Source organism: Myiozetetes cayanensis, unplaced genomic scaffold (assembly GCF_022539395.1).
Source record: "Myiozetetes cayanensis isolate MyiCay16 unplaced genomic scaffold, myiCay2020 scf5-8, whole genome shotgun sequence".
NCBI lineage: Eukaryota > Metazoa > Chordata > Aves > Passeriformes > Tyrannidae > Myiozetetes > Myiozetetes cayanensis.
In genome coordinates this window covers 19,380,839-19,400,854 of record NW_026087742.1, presented here as the reverse complement: position 1 = coordinate 19,400,854, position 20,016 = coordinate 19,380,839, and the positions used below count along the sequence as shown (strand labels likewise).

Here is a 20,016-nt window from a genome sequence, read left to right as displayed (position 1 = left end):
AGGATGCTGAGACCTTTTTAAGTCACACGAATCCAACAAAGTTTTTCTGTGAGTTTGCTGTCTCTGCATCATAGTCTACACCTTTACTAGAATTAGGTTTGCTGCCTTGACAATTTACAAAGCAGTTCTCTTTGGAGAAGAGGAATCACAAACACATCTCTTGATCAGGACAGCCTTTCAATGTTCCTTCTTCTGGCATGAAAGGTCAACATGTCCATACATGATTCTGAAGAGGTAAACTTTCAGTGCAGAAGCATGGAAATTTTGATGCATCTTTTTATCCCAAAATGTTGGAAGTGGTGTTGCTATGCCGGACAAACTATTCTGAAAGTGTATTCCTGAGCATTTGCAGAATATGAAGACAAGCACTCACTGTAGCACCTTATTTTAGAACAATGAATATTGTTAGTTTCCATATCACAAATTAATTACAATCTTTCTGGGGAAAAAAAAAGTCAAGAAGTACAATCTCCCAGTTTTGAAGCCTCAACTGATTTTGATTTCACTAAGGAATTTACAAACAATTATGAATCACAACATCAGTAAAAATTCCCTATTGAAGTTCTTTAATATCTACACTTTGCTAATTCTGCTAGAATGGTACTGAAGTCTTCATATAAATAATTAATTCTGCAACATGGCCAGTAATTTGGACAGTTTCCTTACAGAATCATTAGAGTCGATCTTGGAGATCTTTCCCAACATGTCCAACATTTGACTGAATACTGCCATGCCACAAAACCATAATGCAAATGCTACGTCTACTTGGTTTTTGAGCACGTCCAAGGCTGTTGACTCCACCATTTCCCCGGACAGTCTGTTCCACTGCTTAACCACTCTTTCAGTGAAGGAGTTTTTCCTAACAGTCAACTTGAACCTCCTCCCAGTGCAACTTGAGGCCACTTTCCCCTGTCCTGTCATGAGTTGCCTGGGAGAAGAGTCCAAGCTCCACCTTGTCACAACCTCCTTTCAGGTCATTGTAGAGAGCAGTAAGATCTTCCCTCAGACTTTTTTTCTCCAGGTTGAAAAACTCCAGCTCCTTCAGCCATTCCCCATGGGACTCATGTACCACTTCACTAGCTTTGTTGTCGTTCCCTGGTCTTGCTCCAACACCTCAGTGCCCTCCTTGCAATGAGGGGCTCAAAACTGAGCACAAGAGTTGAGGTGCAGCCTCACCAGTGCCGAGTACAGAGGGACAATCACTGCCCTGGCCCTGCTGTCCACCCTATTGCTGCCCCAGGCCAGGATGCCACTACTGGCCTTCTTGGCCACCAGTGCACACTGCTGGCTCATGTTCAGTTGGCTGTCAACCAGCATGTCCAGGTCCTTTTCTGCTGGGCTGCTTTCCAGCCACTCCCCCAGCCCTTAGCACTGCCTGGGGTTGTTGTGACGCAAGCACAGCCCCGACACTAAGTCTTATTTAACTTATCAGCTGATAAATATTATAGATCATAGATCATTTGTCTGGATTTACTTTATTTTCAAACCACCAAGAACTGGACTTGTTTTCCAAAGGTTGCTCCTAAGAGGACACTGAAGTTCAGGCTAATTTGTTGGTTCTAAAAGATCACTGAGGCAAGAACTGCTTTTTTCTACTGCATGTCTTGCCTAACAAATAAAATTGTTCACACCTTAGAGCAAGACTTCTTATAGCTAGAGAAAACCTTTTATTACTCCCATAACTGTTACAGACATGCTACAGCAACATTTCTTAAGCAAATGGTTGCTGTTCCTCAGTGGGTTGACGACTGTGCAAGCAAATCTAATTGTCTCACTGACATGTTGCATTCAGCTCAGCAGCCTGGTTACGTGGTACCTAGCAGCAAATAAACACACATGGCATGAAAACTGCTGAACAACAGACATGCTTGCACCTAAAAATAAAAGGATCTCGAAGTGCCATGCTAGTGTAACACAATTAACTTGGGTAAGGTGCGTCACATAATCCTTTTATTTTGCTCTTTCAATAGTTGCTTCCTTCATGTTGAGATTTCTTTTCCCTGGTTACTTACCATGTTAAGAAGACACATAACCCCTCACTGAACCTGAAAATATTCCAACACTGAGTGTTTAAACAACACGATGATAGAAACAGTCCACAGCAGGAGGTAAAGGAGTCAGAAGCAGCATTTCACCAGCTATAGTTTGCTGTCCACTTTGGAAACTCAGGTCTGATACCCTTTGCTCACATTCACGTCATGCTAGACCTTAGGTTCCAGGCTCCTCTGTAATTTGGTTTAATCACTGTTATTCAGCACTGAATTTGTAATGTCTCCATTCCCTTGATTTCAATGGGGTTTACACATTTTAACCAAGAACTTTTGTAAAAGTGATCTTAATATTTCAAGCACACACACATACCCATGAAGCTACTGGAAATCAAGCAAAAGATATTTCAAAAGATAAAAATTAGTGTCAAGTAAAAAAAAGCAAGCAAAGTGTACATTAAAAGCAAGTTCCACCAGCACACCCAGCAAGTAAGCTGCACAACAGTAAAACTGGAGGCATCTTGGTGAGGGAAAACCAAAGGCAATTATTTCTGTTTCTAAAGCACCTACCATATTACCTCCATAAAACAGGAAAAATAGAAACCCAAAGGTAATGAAAATGTACTTACACATGTAATGATGGAATAAACAAAAAACATTATGAAAAATGATGTTAGCTGTTCCTGGCAAGTCTCATATCACTTTTCACAGGCAACAAAGGATTACCCTACCTTACAAAGCACAGGACAAAAAGCTATTAATTGTTTATGTCCCCTTGGGGAATAGGTTTGACCTCTATTTCACACAATAATCACAGCCACTAGATCCAGTTCCTTTCACAATGATCAATATTTGTGTACACCAGTGTTGTAACTGCTGCCTCCAATTCATTCAAATTTGTATTAGAAAGTGATCAAAATGAGACATGGAGGCTACTGATTCCTTTTGGACTAAATTATTTATCAATTGTCTACACCACTATCTTCACGCCTACATTCTACCTACTAGTAATATAAATTTGTGACAGTGAGATGTCACATACCATTCAAGGGTCACCCCATCAGATCCCATATAAGCTGAACATCTCTCCTGAGTTTACAGAATAAAGCCACTGAGAGACTTGGTGTGTATCCAGCTACCTGAGCTTCTGCAGCACATAGGTCCTTGAATTTCTAGTGCCCAAAAGAGTAACGTGATACACCACCATTAATGGAAAACTGATACATTCACTGACTACACCCTACTGAGGAGAAAGCCTCTCTCTGTCCTCTTTCTGCTTCAAAGTCCTTTCACGAACTGATGAGAAGTCAATGACCAACAAGCAGCCAACATGAACACCCCTAAACACCTCCTTGTTTTGCTGGGCCAGGAAGTTATTACTGACAGAATGCATTTGTGACAGCAAGGGGAACCAGTATGTAAATGACTGCCACAAAAACCTGACTGCTACGGGGTCAGTACTTGATTCAGCTGTGACATGTACTTCAATTAACATTTCAAATACTGAGCTGAAAGAATCGTACATGTCTTATTTAAGTGCTCCTCCCATCCTCCTCCCTAAAACAAAACTAAACAAAACAGACCAGGATGAGAAGCTTGAATTTCAGAACAGTGTTCCATTTTGTTTGGGTTTTTGGGTGGTTGTGGTTTGTTGGGGGTTTTTTGGTGGATTTTTTAATTATTATTTCTTTATTTACCTCTATTCCCCTCTTGGGAGAATGCAGTAGTAATACAGCTGAAGTAAGTGGACAACTCTAAACACTATTTCTAGGTAGTGATAACTACCCTTGTAATAGTCTTTCTAACCCACTTCCTTGATTACTAAAAAGTTATCTAAGTGGGATGCAAAACACTAATTGACCAGTTACAGAAACACCATACCTAACGTTCTGTGATGACCCTAATAAACCGAACTACTGAGATTTTGTGACAGTTCTGTTTTGTGACAGAATCACAGAAACTTGTAAGAGAACTCCAGCATATGAAAAGGACTAGGGAAGTAACCTGCGCTGGGAGCCCTCTCTGGGTCACAAAACTATCACCTGACAGTCACATCTCACAAGGCCACAATCAGAAGTGTACAAGTGAGAGTGGTTGCAGTTGCTGCTACAAAACCCCATGGTCTCACACCACAGCACAACTGACAGAAGCAATCAACTACCAAATTTTGTAATCCAAACTAAAAAAAAACCAAACAAAAAAACCCCCAACCCATAACAAACACAACAAAACACAAACAAAAAAATAAAACGAAAAAACCAACAAAACAAACAAACCAAACAAAAAAAACCAAAACACACCCACAAAAACCAACACAAGGTGATAGTGGGTTTGTGCTAATATATCCACTTTGTTCTTCCTGATTAAAATCAAGTGGTAATAACAATGCTGAAGCAACACTTCGAATAAAACACGTCTTCCTAAACATTGGGGATTAGCTCCTGTCAATAAAGAGGACCGCTTTTAAAACACCAGGAGCACAAGTTTGTCATTAGGACTTATTTGCTGCTTTGCAATGCAAATGAAAAATTCCTCACTGGGAAGAAAGAACATAGAAACTACTGTATCAGAAAGACTGTCAGCATGCAACTTCACTCCTTCCTCTTCTGAGTTCTGTCAGTTCTCAGACTTTTGCTCAACAAACACCACTTCTTTAGAATCTTTATGCTCTTTTGCTTATGCAATGAGATCACTGTGTCAATTTTGACTTACGGAGATATACCCAGATGGAATACTTAGTACAAGTTTCATTGCAGACAGTAAATTCATTTTACAGAGAACCTCCAGCTAGTCTCTACACATACACTTTTCTTCGAGGAAGTGAAAAATGTACAGGTGTAATATTTGAATATTTACTGTCTCTTTATAATCTAAACCATTTCCCACTAATGTGCTGGTTAATATTTTGGTAAAAATTATGGAACACCTACAAATGCTATCTGAAAGTCCCTCACATATGGAAATACACATATGTAACAGAAAATTACCATATGTAATAGATCAAAGGTAGCTTTAAAAAGAAAAAACACCTCCTCAATGCTGAAAGATCAAAGTTAACTGAAAGACCTTTAGAGATTGACATCAGATATCAATCACGTCACAACATAAATGAAATTCAGAACACTGCAATTAACACAGCTGCTAATTCTGCCACGTTGACCCTGTGAGCCGCTCCCTCAGTTGAAGTAACTGACAGCAGCATTTTGACGTAACTGCATGTAAACTGACAGCTATGCCTCTGAGGAGGTATGAAAAAATAAATTCAGCATCTTTTATAACTTCAGCTCTTCCCTGCAACACTTTGAAGCATTCTGAATATACAGACAGGCTAAACAATGACTATTCATAGGTCACAAAACCACAGAACTCAGCACTGCCATTAAGCCTTTTCATTACCTGTGCACTTGGGTCTTTAACCACACCTCCTGACAAGAAACCACTCACGATCAAGTTTAGTTGCAGTCAGAAAACAGGGCAGAGAATGCTTATTCACTGATTTAGAATTGAATGATTTGTGGAATAGCAATTGCTTCATTAAGACAAACATAATTCATTTCGTTACGAAGTCATTATGTTTCCTAGCTGCTGCTAACAAATCTAGTTCTGTATTTTCATTTCCATTTGTCAACTACAGCACTTACAGCTTCAAAATTCTCTTGGACAAACAATTATCTGACAGTTTCTCAGAAGATAACTTTAAATTATTTGCCATAATCTCAAAGAAACCAAGATATTTGCTCTTGTAAACAGAGCATAAAGAAGTGGCACATCGGCAGTCTGAATTATTTACTTAGGTGTCTTGATAGTAACAGAGAGGTGAAAAAGCTCTAGTTTTTTTACTGCCTTCCCCTACTAATCACCATATTGCTTAAGGGGTTTTTAAATTGTTTTTAAGAGTTGATAAGCTAGGTTAATGAGTATGGACAACAAGGCAAAAAAGGCCAAGCAAAAGATAATCCGGGAAGCTTCTTAAATACCTAAAATATCTAGAGCTACAATGACAATTTGCACTTAGAGAGCAAACACCTTTCAGAATCTCAAGCAGGTCAATAGGTAGAAATTCCTTTATTAAGTGCTGCACTTCCATTCAAGTGTCACAGCCTTGTGTTGTGTTGAAACAAAGAAAAAGTTACGACCGCCACGAGATCGGTGAAGCATGATTCTCTGAAGGTGAGCTACCCAACAGCTTGAAAACCACCTCGGCATGACACAAAAAACTAACCAGAGACCAGAGGTGCCCATCTTTAAGATAGACTGTGAAACTCTGAATATACGAAAAGAGAGGAACTAATTTTAAGGTGACTTCTTACCCAACTGATTCTTCGTCGTTAGAGCTGTGTCTGTCACGGTCCCTTTGCCTTCTCCCTTTTGTGGAAGGATTTCTGTAGCTGGCCCTTAATCTCCACTGAAACAAAACAAATAAAATTGGCAGGTTTCAAGGTTCAGATTTCGTCATGAATTTGTCATAATGGATAACATTAGAAAAATAGAAAAAATGCAACAATGCAACTGATCAAATAGAGCAGAGACACAAAGAGCATATATAACAATTTTGAAAAGAATGAATCTGCTTCATTTAAAGCATCCACATACCACCTGAACCTGAATGGAACCTTCTTCTCCAAAAAAAAATATGACAACCGAGACAATTCAATTGTTTCCCTATTTAAAGGATTATCCCAAACAGAGATTTAAATACTAGGTCTGTTTTACATAATCACAAACACACAAGATAGCCTCTGCTTTCTTTAATTCCACGCATTTAACCCAATTATATTCCACACAAAGACACAAAATTCTGAGAAGGAAAAGGAATTTGAAGGTTTGGTACTGAGGTGGCAAAATTTCTAACAATAAGATTTCATTTTTTCCAAATTTTCTTACCTTATCAGAAAGCACTTATATTTTCAAATTAAATAAATGAAGCTGCACCAAAACACAGTTACTGTTGCAATTCCCAAAACCTCTCTCCCTCTGCCATTACCTCCCCCTAATCTCTCCTTGTTTTTTTTAAATGTAAGATATAATAAATCAAAGAGATGCTGGGAAATTATGGCAGTCAGGTTGAAAGCAGACATCTTCATTTCTGTCTAATTGTGGGGTAAGAGGGCATCTGAAAATTCACCCTCACACATTTTACAAACTTTAGTGAAGTCTGAAACGTGCACCCAAATTATGCTTTTCCCTACTATAAGGGACTAACTCTAACGAAAAATACCCCCATTCTGAAAAATCTGGCAGCAAGAAATTGCCTTGAAGGTGTTCTGCCCTCTTCCTGCCTTCAAACATCATCTACTTCACCTCATATCACTGGTGTTCAAGCATGTTAGAGACCTCCACACCCAAATCACTCGAAGATCCACAAAGTTCCTCAAATAACATGGACCAAACCCTGATACCTCAGAGTGAGCTTTTCTTTTAAAGTACAATATAAAAACTAGTCAGCATTTAAAGCATATGAAACCCTCTACCACATGGAAAAGTCTAAAATATACAGACACAGGTAGGAAAAATAAGAAATGGAAAATTAGACAACATACAGGAAATAATAAGTGAAAAAGAAGTACTTTTCCATTCATCCATTGTAATCACTGTTTTTGTAGAGGCAGAGCCTTTTGGTCTTAATAATGTTATTTCTGTATAAGCACCTAAAATTTTGTCAAGTGATCTAGCAATTTATTCTCTTAAAGTTTAAGCTCTTCAATATAAACAATTACTATCTGAAAACTCAAAGTAAAAGTTATTTCCATATCGTAACAAAAAGTTTAGCATGTGATCTGAATATAACCTACAAGTTCAAGAATCAGAAGACAACTAAAAAATTATTATAAATATCTTTAAATTAAAGATTTTTAAGACCGTTTCAAACTACACTTGAAGGCCAACTTTTCAATGCTTTTCAATGATTTAGGCTGGAAACACAGCACTAAGACTTCTATTTCTATAAATGTTCTAAAAATGCTTGCAGGCAGATTTCAGACCTACACACCTGTCTCTCTCCAAGGCAGCACTCGGTATTGAAAAATCCAGCCTCCAAAACAGAATCAAAACCTCATGTAACATTCTCCTTCACACTTAACACTGTGAAGAACTTCTCTTTACCTCTTTTAAAGGGTAGTCCCAATGGTGGGAGCCTGGGAGCCTTGCCAAAGGGGACTGAACTTGGATATTCTCTGACTTGGCGTTTGTTTTCTTCTTTGGTATACGAAACTGAAAACAGATGATGTTACACACACGATAAAACTAAATTATGCCCTGTTGCTATGAGTTGGCATACTGCCATGTACAAAGTTTTCTTAACTGTCAGGCAAAACTAAGCTGTAAGGAAAGCACTGATGTGTGACTTTAGTTTAAATGCATTCCTCATTGATCCTTGATCCCAAATCATGAGTCGTACCTCATGAGGAGCTAGTTTTAACACATGAACCATCTGAAAAAGCTCTTCCTGTTTCATTAACTTCACAGTTTCGAACATGTGCCTGAAAGGTGACAAACAATGTACTGACACAGTTTTCTTAGTTCACTCTGATTTGTTTACACTCTGGTTGTTTCAGCTTAGAGAATGATAAAGAGCAAAGAAAATAGCTGAATATCATGACTGTCAACACCATGCTCTCACTAAATAAAAAATTCAGGATGAAGAACAATTACATCTTACAATAGTACTAGCATTTTAATATGATAATTTAGCATCAATAGGCTATAACGTACTAAAAGTGGTCATTGCCAACCTTTGCAGAAATGGAACCAGTGTACTGAAAGTAATTACTGACAGAAAAACCAGTAATCCGTGGAAATTTGCCAATTTAGGAAAAAAACATGTAGGAAATAAGGTTTGTTCATTGAAATTCAAACCAAAAATTATCAAACTAAATTTCTAAGTTCATCAAGACAAGGAAATAGGATGACAGTTCCTATCAGTAACTAAACCAGTTAAAATAATATCAACTGAAAGAATAAAAGTGCAAGCATTGCCCTGTCTCTAGGTTTCCTGAGAAGCAAAACCCGACATTGCAAATAAAACTGGATGAGAATGAATCAGAGAGTAAACACAACATTTCCATCTTTCAGATAACTGAGTCTATCTCAGCCAGGAAAAAGCTGAAGTCACTCCATATGATGGCTGCTGTCAAGTGTACTATGAACTTGATTTGCAAGCCACCAGGCGCCCCACGTTGTAACATGAAATTACAAGCAGGGATTCTACAACAGCAATGCTAACAACTTAATAATTCATACATCAACTGCATCCATTAGCTCGCTAGGCAGTCCTTCAGACAAACCATAATGCAGCACGCTGCACCATAATGAGATAATACTTCAGTCCTCCAGTCTGAATTATGAGTGCTTTTATTCCTTCTCTACCCTTCTTTGAAACAAAGATTAGGTTCTTTTGTAATTAGACTTGCATTTCTATACAGTACCTCAGACTGCTTTTGCTGGTCAAAGGTTGTAATAACAAATATGCCTTTAGTAACAGATTCCTCAAATTATAAATTTTTTAAAAAAATTATAAATGTTATGCATAGGGAACAACTTCTCATACAAGTACCTTCCTCCCTTTTCAATCAATACATAAGGATTGAAACAAAACATTTTCTTACTCAAGGACTTCTACAAGTAGATTGTTTCAAATTTGGTTGGTTGGTTTTCCTTTAGAAGTGGCCTATAAACATGTTCATCAGTCAGAATGCATTTTTCTGATCTGTACTTTATTGGTCAGGTACAAATTTCTTACTTCAGAACTCCACCAGCTGCCTGACTACAGATTTCTGTTATGAGATTGCTAAGAACACATAGTTATCTAGAATTTTAACATGCATTTAAAGGCGACGAGGTTCAGAAAACCTCTGTAATAACATAACAGGTAACATTAATAACAGATAAGGTCAGACTCAGAACAGGAGACAGACTGACAGAAGGGGATAAAAAGCACAAGATACGTTCATCAGCAACATTTCCAGCTCACCATACAGCATCTTCTCAATGCTCACACTCATTAAGAAGATGTTGATTTGCAGTGCCCACAATTAAGTTACAGAACAATCACGAAATTGAGAAGTAAACAGAGTTCTAAATCTATGCTAAATGCAACCTATGCAGTTGCCTCACCTTTTCCCAAATAAAAGGTGACTAACTCAACACATACGTGTGCATACGCACTCATCTAAACCAGCAGTACTTTTCTGAAGGTTTTCACCTGTAGGAACAAGGGTCAGAGAAAGCACATAAACAAGGTGCTGGAAACAGCTTATTTCTACACCACTAGAGAGTCCAGACCCTACTGGATCAAACCAGTCCCTGTGCCTACCATTTGTTTTCACCAGTACTTCCACTGCTACAAAGTACTACTAATTGACGTATTTTAGAAAAAATAAGCACTAGCAAATATTACACAGTTGTGCAGCTGCTCTACTTACTTGACCTCACTTTACTTACTCTAGTATTTTAGCCTAGGTCTTAAAATAACCCTGAAACCACCCTGTTCATATGTAATTAAATGCTAAGCCTATCATGTATTAATATATGTTCAACAGTAGACATGAGTATTGACTGCTACCACAATAAACTGTCCAGCTTTTGTTGGACCACTGAAGAATGAACTTGGTTGTACAAACATATCAGAATGCCCTAGGATACCCACAGCCCCGAAATAAATTGTTGCAAATTGTTGTAATTTATAGGAAGACTTACACTGACATGGCTTGAAGACGATGTTCTTCCTGACATGATTTTCTCTACTGGAAAAAAAAAACAAAACAAAACAAAATAAACATAGCAATTTCAGGTTTACTGATTAAGAGGGAAGCAGGACCACAGTAGTAAGTACTACAAAAGAACAAGAAAATCTTTTTTGAGCAAACTGGCAAAAAGAAAACACATTAATAAAATGGCTTGGGTTGGAAGGGACTTTTAAAAGACCAACTACTCCAGCCCTCCTGCCATGGGCAGGGATATCTTTGATTTGGCCAGGCTGCTCAAAGCCCATTCAACCCAACCTTGAACACTTCCAGGGATGGAGCATCCACTGCTTCTCTGGGCAACCCGCTCTAGCATCTCATCTCCCTCAGCACAAAAAAAATTTCTTGCTCATGTCCAACCTACCCCCTTTCAGTTTAAGACCGTTGTCCCCTGTCCTGCCATTCCAAGCCTTAGTAAAAAGTAACTGACAGCCACAATACAAGAGACACACACACTTGGGCAAGGTTCTGGATTGTCAGAACCATTAAAGAAATTGTCACTAGAATTTATCTTTAGTGAAGCCATTTAATGATTAACTGCCCCTCTCCTTCAACCCCTCTACAAGCACACAATTAATAAGCATTTAACACTCTGATTATAGAGCGAAAAGGAGTCACAGAAGACATCTGCAGCACTGCGGGGCAGGGACTCCAAGAATAAATTATATTCAAGTATTACCGATGTTCTATAAACTTCATCAGTGGAAGAACACAGCTTCAGAGCTTTCAGCCTCCGTAGGTGCTTCTTCTCTTTATAAATACTCTGTATGACTCAGGTATAACGCTTTTAAGTCTCTCAAGAAGCCCTTCAAGTTCAGGGACTTTCATTTACCTGGCGGTTTTTTTCAACTGACAAGCTCAAGTCCCCCGGCGTGAGGAAGAGCAACATCTACAGACTGACAGGAAAAACTACCGCCTGTTCCGAACGGGGAAAGCCGACAAGCGGCGGCCTCCTGACAGCTCGGGGCGGGGAAGAGGGGGGCACAGGCACCACCCGGGCTGGCACCGCAGGGACCCGGCCTGGCTCCTGGTTCCGAACCCCCTATCTCAGCTCCCGATCCCCAAGCCCCGCTTCCCTCAGCTCCCAACCGCGCGTCGCCGGCTCCTCCCGCTGGGAAAGGAACGGGCTTCCCTCTGACAACCGCACAAGTGCCGAGGGCCTAGGCCGGCAATTCCACCACTCCGCACTCCCTGCTCAGCCTCCTTCCCGAGGAGCGGCAACGCCGCCGCCGCCACCGCCACCGCCACCCTCCCTCGGTGCCCTCCGTCCGCCCGCCCGTCCTGCCCCGCCGCCTTCACTCGCTCACTCGCTCGCCTGAGACGCGCCGGCCGGCGCCGGGCCCGCCGGGGCGCTGCCTGCCAGCCGTGCTCCCGCTTTCGTGCCCGCTCCGGCGGCCGAGGGGCTGGGAGCTGACACCCCCTGGGCGCTCACCGCCACGGCCGCCGCTGTTCACCCGGGCCGGCCGCCTGCGCAGCTCTCCGGGCACTTCCGGGCCGGGCCGGGCGCCGCCTCTGCCCGCCCCGCGGGGCCGGGCCCGCCCCACCCCGGGGCGCTGCCCCTCAGCCGCGCCGGGCTTCAACTTGGGGGTTTAGCTCGGTGCTGAGCCGGTCGGGGGAGAAAACCTCATTGTTTTTAAAGGAGCAATAGAGAACCCACCCCGAGGCAGGTTTAGATTGCCTACTGCTAACCAGGTCTCCCTCAGCTGGCGGCCAGACCCCAGCAGGGGGTTAATCCCCTACCGGGGAGCTCGGCTGCTTTATAAACCCGGCTGTGGCCGTGCTTTGCAGCCGATGGCCTGGGAAATCCTCCTAGCAGCCAACAAGAGGCAAAGATTTACTGGTTGGATTTTTGTTTTTGTTTTTTTTTTGTTGGGGTTTTTTTTTTTTTTTTTTTTGGGGGGGGGGGGCGTAGGGTTTTGTGTTTTTTTCAGGGCAGCTTCAGAATTGTAAGTTTTGTGTATGTAGTTTTCTGGTTTGTCCTCTTGGGTAGTGGGAAACAAAACTGGTTTGGACAAGTGTTTAGCCTCACAAGAGGTTTTAGCTTTAGCTTAGGTGTAAATTACAAACGAAGGGTGTTAGCTTGTAACTTGGAACTATCTGGAGCAGTTTAGATGGCCCTAACTATCAGCTACCGATAGATAGATACACACCCCAGTATATACCGATATATATATACATATATAGAGATATACCGATAGATATACACCCCAGTATATAAAGTATTGAAACCTGAAACTGTGATGCGTTTATTTTCTTTCATGCAGAGGACTTGTCTACACTCCCAGAGAGAAAAAGATTTCCATCTATGATGATGACAGATTTTACAGGAGAGCATACGGTAATGTTGGGCTTTAATAAAGTGGTTTTTAAAGGAGAAAAAAAGAATCTTTACAGATCTCATAAAGAGTAGTACTTACACTGCAGTAGTGTTTAGAATATGCCAACTGCTGTAACAAACACTAGCTGAATTTACAGCTGAAGCATTTTAAAATCCAAACAGAAATGTGGGAGGAGGGAAAAGAGTTGATTATTTTTTCCTCCCAACAGTAATTTTTTTAAAAGTAAGGCAGCAATTGTAAAGGCTGTCAGAACCTTGAATATTGCATCTACATATAGACGATGAAGCACGAGTAGCAATCAACAGTGATTTAGATTGCAGAATTAGCAAAATGAAATACATGCATTATTTAGCTTTATCTAGAACAATCTGTAATTGTTACCTATTAATTCTATAGCTATTTGCTATTTTTTAAATTCTATAAATGGCATTACTACACCTCTGGACTAATAAGTGTATGATTCTAAGCTGCTATTCAAGTAAACTCTTAAGTGATAACCTAATATAAATTGCTTCAAAACTTTTCATTTCAATTTGAAGGCAATTTTAGGAAGGGGAATAGTACATACACCTCATGTAAAACTTCTCTTGTGTGTGTTTCTGCCTCCTGAAATCTTCAGGAATCTTTCACAATGCTTGGTAAAGTAGATGATCAATATTACATACATAAGGTTTAATTTGGAATCACATATCCTTGTTTTGGAACAGAAAAAGCAATGTTGTTGTTAGTAGCTGAAGTAAGAGAATAGTAACTTTCTGTTCATAGTAAGTTGGGAAATTAGTCTCCAATGTTTTAGGGAGAGAAAGGGACTGAGAAGTGCTCCACAGCATGCCACTCTGTAAGGAAACTGCATTTATCTATTTATAATTTTTATAGAATGCTTCACCTTTATCCACAGACATTTTCCCTTAAAATATGTCAATTTTTCTCCCACTTCATCACATGGCAAAAACATGAATATGCATAGCCTCTTCCCTACTAAATATGTTCTCTTTTCTATGAATTGCCCACAGTTCAGTACTATAGCAAAAAGACTGTTCTCCCATCTCCTTTGTCTTTCGTGCCTTCCTGCAGAATTAAAAAACCATAGATGAACATGTGCATTTGCAATTTCTTTGTGCTGTTTCCTTTTCAAGCAACTGGTAAGACAGTAAGTGGATTATGCATCTTAGAATGTGGTTTTCCCTCCTTTTCTATGTGTACTGATTATATGAGATAAAAAGAGAAGGTACCATTTTCTAGCCTGCTCTCTATTAATCAGAAGACTGGAATGATCCTGAAGAGAGGACTGAACATTACTAACCCAATGGAGATTGCTCAAAAGGAAAATGTATGTGGTGTTGCTATGTTGAAAAGCTAAAAACTTTTAAAAATTTGGATGTGTAAGGAATAATTTTCAATATGCTAAGCAGTTTACTCAGGGAAACTTGCATTCCTTGAAGAAGTTGGGCTCCAATTCAAGACCCTTACATGGAAATACTCAGATCACTTTTTGTCCTAGTAATTGGCTTTTTCAGATGGTATAGTGAGTTTTAACACAGAAGTGATTTACTGTGTTCTAAAAACCTCTGTTAGTTCAGCAAGAAAAACTTAAAGGTATAGAGTAGCTTGTACCAATTAACTTGACAAATGTAACAATGTAAAACATATAAAAATATTAATATTTCCGTGTCAGGAAAAAACTCCTGTAAAGGTAGGATTCTAACCACATCAAAGATTATGGCCTGTTTGGCATTCTACAGGCACTGACAGAACAGACTGAAGCAATTATTAGGAAAATAGAAAGTTATGATAAGTTTATATATTTCATATCAGTTACTGGAGATAATCTGAAACCAGAGACCTCAATCCAACCTCGTGACAGTTTGCTGCGTGGATTTTGTTCTCTCCTGTTTCTGGATCACAGTGTCTAGCTTATTCTGCCATCCATTCCTGTCCATGTGGCAAGTGCTTGCAATGATGAATGAATAACCGGAGCAATGAGTAAAAAGCAAACACATATATGCATTATCTATGCTAGTCCAGTCTGAAGGTAAAACATGGAGAGTGTGCTGGTACACAAGCAATGTGAAGGTTGAAGTCCTTAGTAGATGCAGCTTGATTTTCCTTAAAAATTTAGGATCCAGTAAGACACCTGGGACTACTTCCAACTGACAAGGCATGTACTTCAAAGGCAGCCTTGAAACTCGGCAGAGTTTCAAGATAATGGCTAGGAGACAGCACGATAGAAGAGCTGTTAAAATGAACAATGAACCATGTACACAAACCTCCTTCTTAAGGCCTTTAATTCAAACTAGCTTAGAAAGATCTTTAAATAAACATACTAGCTTACAAACTTTAACTAGAAAACTGAAATCAAGGCATTAAATAAAAGCAGATATGTTACTGCTGTTGGAAATCAGCAACTGAAATTTCTTAAAAGACTTTACAAGTAGCTGATTTACTACACATCACCAAGAGAGAATCTGGATCAACAAGTATTTTGTTTGTAACTACTTTTAAATCTGAATTCTAATACAATGGGGGGAGGGTGGGGTTTGGCAGGTGTTGTGTGGTGGTCTATCACCACATTGACATAGTCTTCCTTATTTGTAGTGGTTACAAATACAGCATGAACTCAGCCTGAGGAAACTCATAGAGGGTTCAGAGTATCAAGAGGATTTGAAATATGACTTCAATATAAAAGGGGAACTGAGGCATCTGGATACAAACGAGTCCTTTGCTTTCAATTATTACAAGAGTGGATTTGAGCAGAATCATAAACGCTATGAGGTGCTGGGACATTTTATTACCCAGTATGTTTATGAGCTCCTGGAAAGGGTCTGCACGCTACAGAAGGTTTATATTCCTACTGATGCTACAGAGGATGAACCAAGAAGTTTCTTTTTCATGAGTAAGAATGCACTAACAAGTTCCTCTAGCCTCATTATCCTTCTTCAAGACCGTGGAGTTTTCCGTGCTGGACAGTGGGGGCAAAAGACAATTGTCAGTGAGGGCCTGAGCCATGGAACACAAATACCGTTCATCAAAATGGCCCTTCAGAGCTGCTGGGAAGTGATTGTACTGAATCCCAATGACAACTTCACGGACCTGAAGACTGAAAAGCAGCACTTTTCTATCAGGGAAGAAGCAGTTACTTTTACACAGTCTGTCTGGTGGATCCCCAAGAGGGGCAGCAGCAGCCCCGAGGAGCACACCATGTACGTGTGGGATCACTTCATTTCAAAGAGTGCAGCCAAGAACGTGGCCTTCATTGCCCATGGCTACGGTGGGTTGGTGTTTGTTGATTTGCTGGTGCAGAGAAAATGCGAGGTGATGAATAAAGTGTTCTCTGTGGCCTTCATTGACTCTGTGCACAACACACAGCACCAGACCAGGAACAATCCACAGATACAGGAATGGATACTGAAATGGTGCCGCGAGTGGGTGTCAAACAGTAAACCTCTAAATAAGACTGTGGACTTTCTCTTGAGAACAAATTGTCCCACTGTCTCTGCTGGAACGGAAAAGTGTGGTTTAGCACCCTCCTGCTGTCTCCATGCCATCTTTAAGTACTTGAAGAGCTCCCTGAAAGCTAAGACCGTAACAGCTTTTAGGCAGTCCCCAGTTGAAACCAGAAGCAGCACAAGGAAGAAGAGAGCCAGTAAATAAAGGCACACTGGTTTGTTCTTGATAGTGATAGTCCTTTCATAACTGCCTCTACACCTTTCAATCATCTAAGAACCTTCATCTCACTGTGGAGCAACTTAAGAGTTCTAAGTTTGAAGTTAATTTGTTTGGTTTTGATAAAAACTCCACAAAAGTTAACTATAAGGAAAGAAATGCGTTATTGAAAGCTTTAAGGCACAACCCTTTGGCTAGCTGTGAAATTTAAAGTTGAACATAATAAAGATGTTAAGGCATATCAACTCTCAACTGTGTAATTTTTAAAAATAAACACTCTATAGTTATGGCTCTATAATCAGACTAAGCTAGCAGTAAAACACTTGCTTAAGTGACTAGCTTCATTAAAAGGACAAATCTGGAACAGAAAAAACATGTAAACAGTCTGTTTCCTCCTCGCTATGTACCATACATTGCTTAAAATCTTTCGAGAGCCAGGGCATTCACCTTCTTTCTTGAAATATTTACTGTTAAGTTGAACAGTACTTCAGGGAACTACATACTACTACCTTCCCTCCAGTCAGAGTTGGTCTGCCCCAAACATGACACAGTGAGCTGAAGTAATTTCCATTTAAAGCCAACTAGGCCTGTGAGAACACTGGACGTGAGCTGATATAAAAATACAGTACTCTAGCAGCCTGCAGTTACCAAACTGATGCAAAAGAATGACACTGCTGTTTCCACTCAGCTGTTTAATCTTACACAGAGACAGTTTTTAAATGTACATACTCAGGTTTGCAATGTATAAAAGCAGAAGTTCAAATAATATGTAAAGTGAATGTAAACAAACAAATGAATTCTGAATTTCCAGTTTAAGCCTGTGGGAATTAAGTGTTCAGTGGCTGCAAAAGAGCTTTGGAGGATGGCAAAACCTTCTCCTCCAAGTGTAGTAGTAGGTTCCCATCTCAGTCAAAAAAACTATTGAACAGTAATACTCGAGAACAAGATCAACCTCCCTTTTGTGTTTATATCCATTTCAGATTTCAGTCATCTCTAATACTGTTGGAAGGAGCTTCTGTCCTGTTATCCAGCATGGGTAAAAGTAGAAAATTCTGTTGGAAAGGCACAGTTAGTTGAATGCTCTTGAGAGCAAAGACAGCTTCTCTGATAAAGTAAGGTTTACTGTTATTACATATGAATGAAAATGGTACAGAATAGACACCTAATAGACTATACAGTGCCTTGGTTTACTTCAGAAGGTTGCAGTGGCAGTGCTGTGGTTGAGGATACACAACCTGCCTGTTCTATAGGGGCTGGGCAGCGTGAAATTCAAAGAACAGTCACTTGTGTGAACTCTATGCAAGAACATGAAGCTTTATTTATGAGAGAAGCATGAGGTGACAGAATGTCTGTCTTCAGAAGGAGACCAATATGATCCTTCAGCATAAATGCTCAAAACTGTCCCACCGTGTCAGAGGTGAAGAAAAAAGCATCTAGAACATCGTCCATTTCTGTAATTCTTTACCTCAGGTCAACCCATTAAATTCCTTGGTAGAGAAGGTCGTATTTAGGAATGTTATTGGGATCAATAGGACTTCTCACGATGAGCTTTCCACGCATTGCTCCACGGTAGATCACTTCAATCAGATCTATAAAGTCTTGCTTTGTTTTGAAGCTTCCTACAAATTTGGTATGATCTGGAGACCTAAATAAATATAAGCATAAGATAAAGGTAGAATTATAATGGTAAAGTGTTCAAAGCAAACCCACCCAAAGACATGAAAATATGTATGACAACATAAGGGGTTTTGATCTGGTCATTCTGAAAGAATGAACCACCTGGTAATGCCACAACCAAGTCAGGAATATACTGGGGACCTCCAATGCTCAAACAGGTGCAGTGTCACATCTCAGACTTTAACCATTCTTTTACTGTTTTTTGCAGAGTCAGTCACATTTGACAGTCAACGCCCACTTATTGCATCAGAGCGTATTTCAAAATGCTTCTCTATTTTACATCCTTCTGGCTTCCTACAGGGTTCCCACTGCAGATGCTGGTAACAACATTATAGGTTTCACACGTTACCTTCCCATGGTAACAGAGCAAGACTGATCATTCTTACAGTCGTAACAAATAATGCCAGGTAGGATGACTCACCCATAATCAACCTTTATGTGTTGTCCATTGAAGAAAAACACAGTAGATGGAATGTAACTGATGTCAAAATACTGGGTGTACACTGGGACCTTGTTCACATCCACCAGGTAAATGACTGCCATTTTACTTAGGTCATGAGCTGTTTTTGCAAGCTGAAGAGAGTGAGAAAAGTGCATGACAAATGGACTGAGACAGAAGAGGAAAAGAGGCTGGCAAGCTTGATAAAGCCCATTTCTCTTATGTTTTATCGGTCTAAGCAGGGCTAGAATATCATGTCTTGTAGACTCCCTCAAACACTTTTTACACCCACTACAACAATAACACAAACATTTACTTACTTTTCAAGCCTTTTTATGAATATAGTATAATTTCATTCTACACTTAATGTCAACAAGTTTTTCCTGAGACACCATACTAGCCAAAGGCAACATATGATATTCCCTTGTACGCAATAGCTGTATTTGTGGAGTTCATTAAATAAATAAATAAAAAAATTACTCTTACAATATCATCGAGCTGCAGACAAACAGCATCACTATCTCTTCCAAAACGGAGAACCAAAACCTTCTCGGCCACACCTTTTATTGCCTGATCCACTTCCCTCTTCGAGGTCAGTTTGGGCAGCAGAAAACTCATCGCGACAGATCACCGCTTCCAGTTAAATCCCCACCTGACAGCTGAGGTGGAACAACAGAAAACCAAAACAACGCACCATCAAACCACCACCACCACCACCTGGGACACAAATAAGCGAAACTTCTCCGCGGTATTAAATCAAAAAAGTTTAAAAAAAAAAAAAAGAGAGAGAGGGAGACTCGGGAGAGAGGGGGAGAGGGAGAGGGGCAGACAAGGAGAAAGGAAAGGAAATCAGGAACCACCACACCGAGCTGACAGACCCCTCGGGCCCCAGCGTTTGCCTCACGCCCCAGCCCCAGTCCCAGCCCCAGTCCCAGTCCCAGGCCAGCGCGGCGTCAGGGCCAGACCCTGCCCCGCATCAGGACCCCATCGCGGCCCCGGGATGGAACATGGAAAAGCCGGGATCACCGGACGCCGCAGGCCCCGCCGAGGGGGCGAAGGGAGCCCGGAACGCTGGGTGCGCAGCCGGGGGCGCGGCGGAAGGCCGGGGACACGGCACCGTGCCGGCCCGGCCAGCCCCGCGCAGGCGCCGCGAGGTGAGCGGGGATGGC

At 40.6% G+C, this 20,016-nt stretch overlaps 3 protein-coding genes across 10 annotated transcripts in view; 1 reads left to right on the top strand and 2 right to left on the bottom strand.

The window, feature by feature from the left end:
* SENP7 (SUMO specific peptidase 7) overlaps window positions 1-12,196 on the bottom strand; it is a 41,651-nt gene extending 29,455 nt beyond the window's left edge. For 3 of the 6 annotated variants that reach the window (XM_050333008.1, XM_050333009.1, XM_050333010.1), the window contains exons 1-3: window positions 12,037-12,194; window positions 10,683-10,729; window positions 6,299-6,393 (exon numbers count right to left, since the gene is read on the bottom strand). In XM_050333008.1, coding sequence (XP_050188965.1) covers window positions 6,299-6,393; window positions 10,683-10,718 — 131 coding nt within the window. In that variant the 5' untranslated portion in view covers window positions 10,719-10,729; window positions 12,037-12,194. Of the gene's footprint in view, window positions 1-6,298; window positions 6,394-10,682; window positions 10,730-12,036 lie in introns of all 6 variants that reach the window. The other 3 variants (XM_050333007.1, XM_050333006.1, XM_050333011.1) reach the window with 3 other exon arrangements.
* Window positions 12,197-12,946: 750 nt separating this feature from the next.
* On the top strand, window positions 12,947-16,918 carry LOC126649206 (putative protein FAM172B). Its single transcript, XM_050333146.1, has 2 exons — window positions 12,947-13,067; window positions 15,664-16,918. The coding sequence occupies exons 1-2, from the start codon at window positions 13,035-13,037 to the stop codon at window positions 16,717-16,719; spliced, it is 1,089 nt and encodes a 362-aa protein (XP_050189103.1). The 5' UTR covers window positions 12,947-13,034; the 3' UTR covers window positions 16,720-16,918.
* A 1,111-nt stretch (window positions 16,919-18,029) lies between these two features.
* On the bottom strand, window positions 18,030-19,986 carry TXNL4B (thioredoxin like 4B). Of its 3 annotated transcripts, none has more exons than XM_050333525.1 (4): window positions 19,874-19,986; window positions 19,334-19,506; window positions 18,830-18,981; window positions 18,030-18,376 (listed from the first exon to the last, which is right to left on the bottom strand). In XM_050333525.1, the coding sequence occupies exons 2-4, from the start codon at window positions 19,463-19,465 to the stop codon at window positions 18,211-18,213; spliced, it is 450 nt and encodes a 149-aa protein (XP_050189482.1). In that variant the 5' UTR covers window positions 19,466-19,506; window positions 19,874-19,986; the 3' UTR covers window positions 18,030-18,210. The 3 variants fall into 3 exon arrangements, with proteins under 3 accessions (XP_050189482.1, XP_050189483.1, XP_050189484.1); XM_050333526.1 differs by lacking the exon at window positions 19,874-19,986 and adding an exon at window positions 19,813-19,827; XM_050333527.1 differs by lacking the exon at window positions 19,874-19,986 and adding an exon at window positions 19,726-19,741.
* Between the last annotated feature and the right edge of the window lie 30 nt (window positions 19,987-20,016).

Excerpts from the sequence above, each read along its gene's own strand:
- LOC126649206 (XM_050333146.1), top strand. The coding sequence starts at position 13,035 with ATGATGATGACAGATTTTACAGGAGAGCATACG. Across the intron at positions 13,068-15,663 it reads ATTTTACAGGAGAGCATACG|TGGTTACAAATACAGCATGA; the intron begins GTAATGTTGGGC and ends CCTTATTTGTAG.
- TXNL4B (XM_050333525.1), bottom strand. The coding sequence starts at position 19,465 with ATGAGTTTTCTGCTGCCCAAACTGACCTCGAAGAGGGAAGTGGATCAG. Across the intron at positions 18,982-19,333 it reads GTCTGCAGCTCGATGATATT|CTTGCAAAAACAGCTCATGA; the intron begins GTAAGAGTAATT and ends CACTCTCTTCAG. Across the intron at positions 18,377-18,829 it reads CACATAAAGGTTGATTATGG|GTCTCCAGATCATACCAAAT; the intron begins GTGAGTCATCCT and ends ATATTTATTTAG.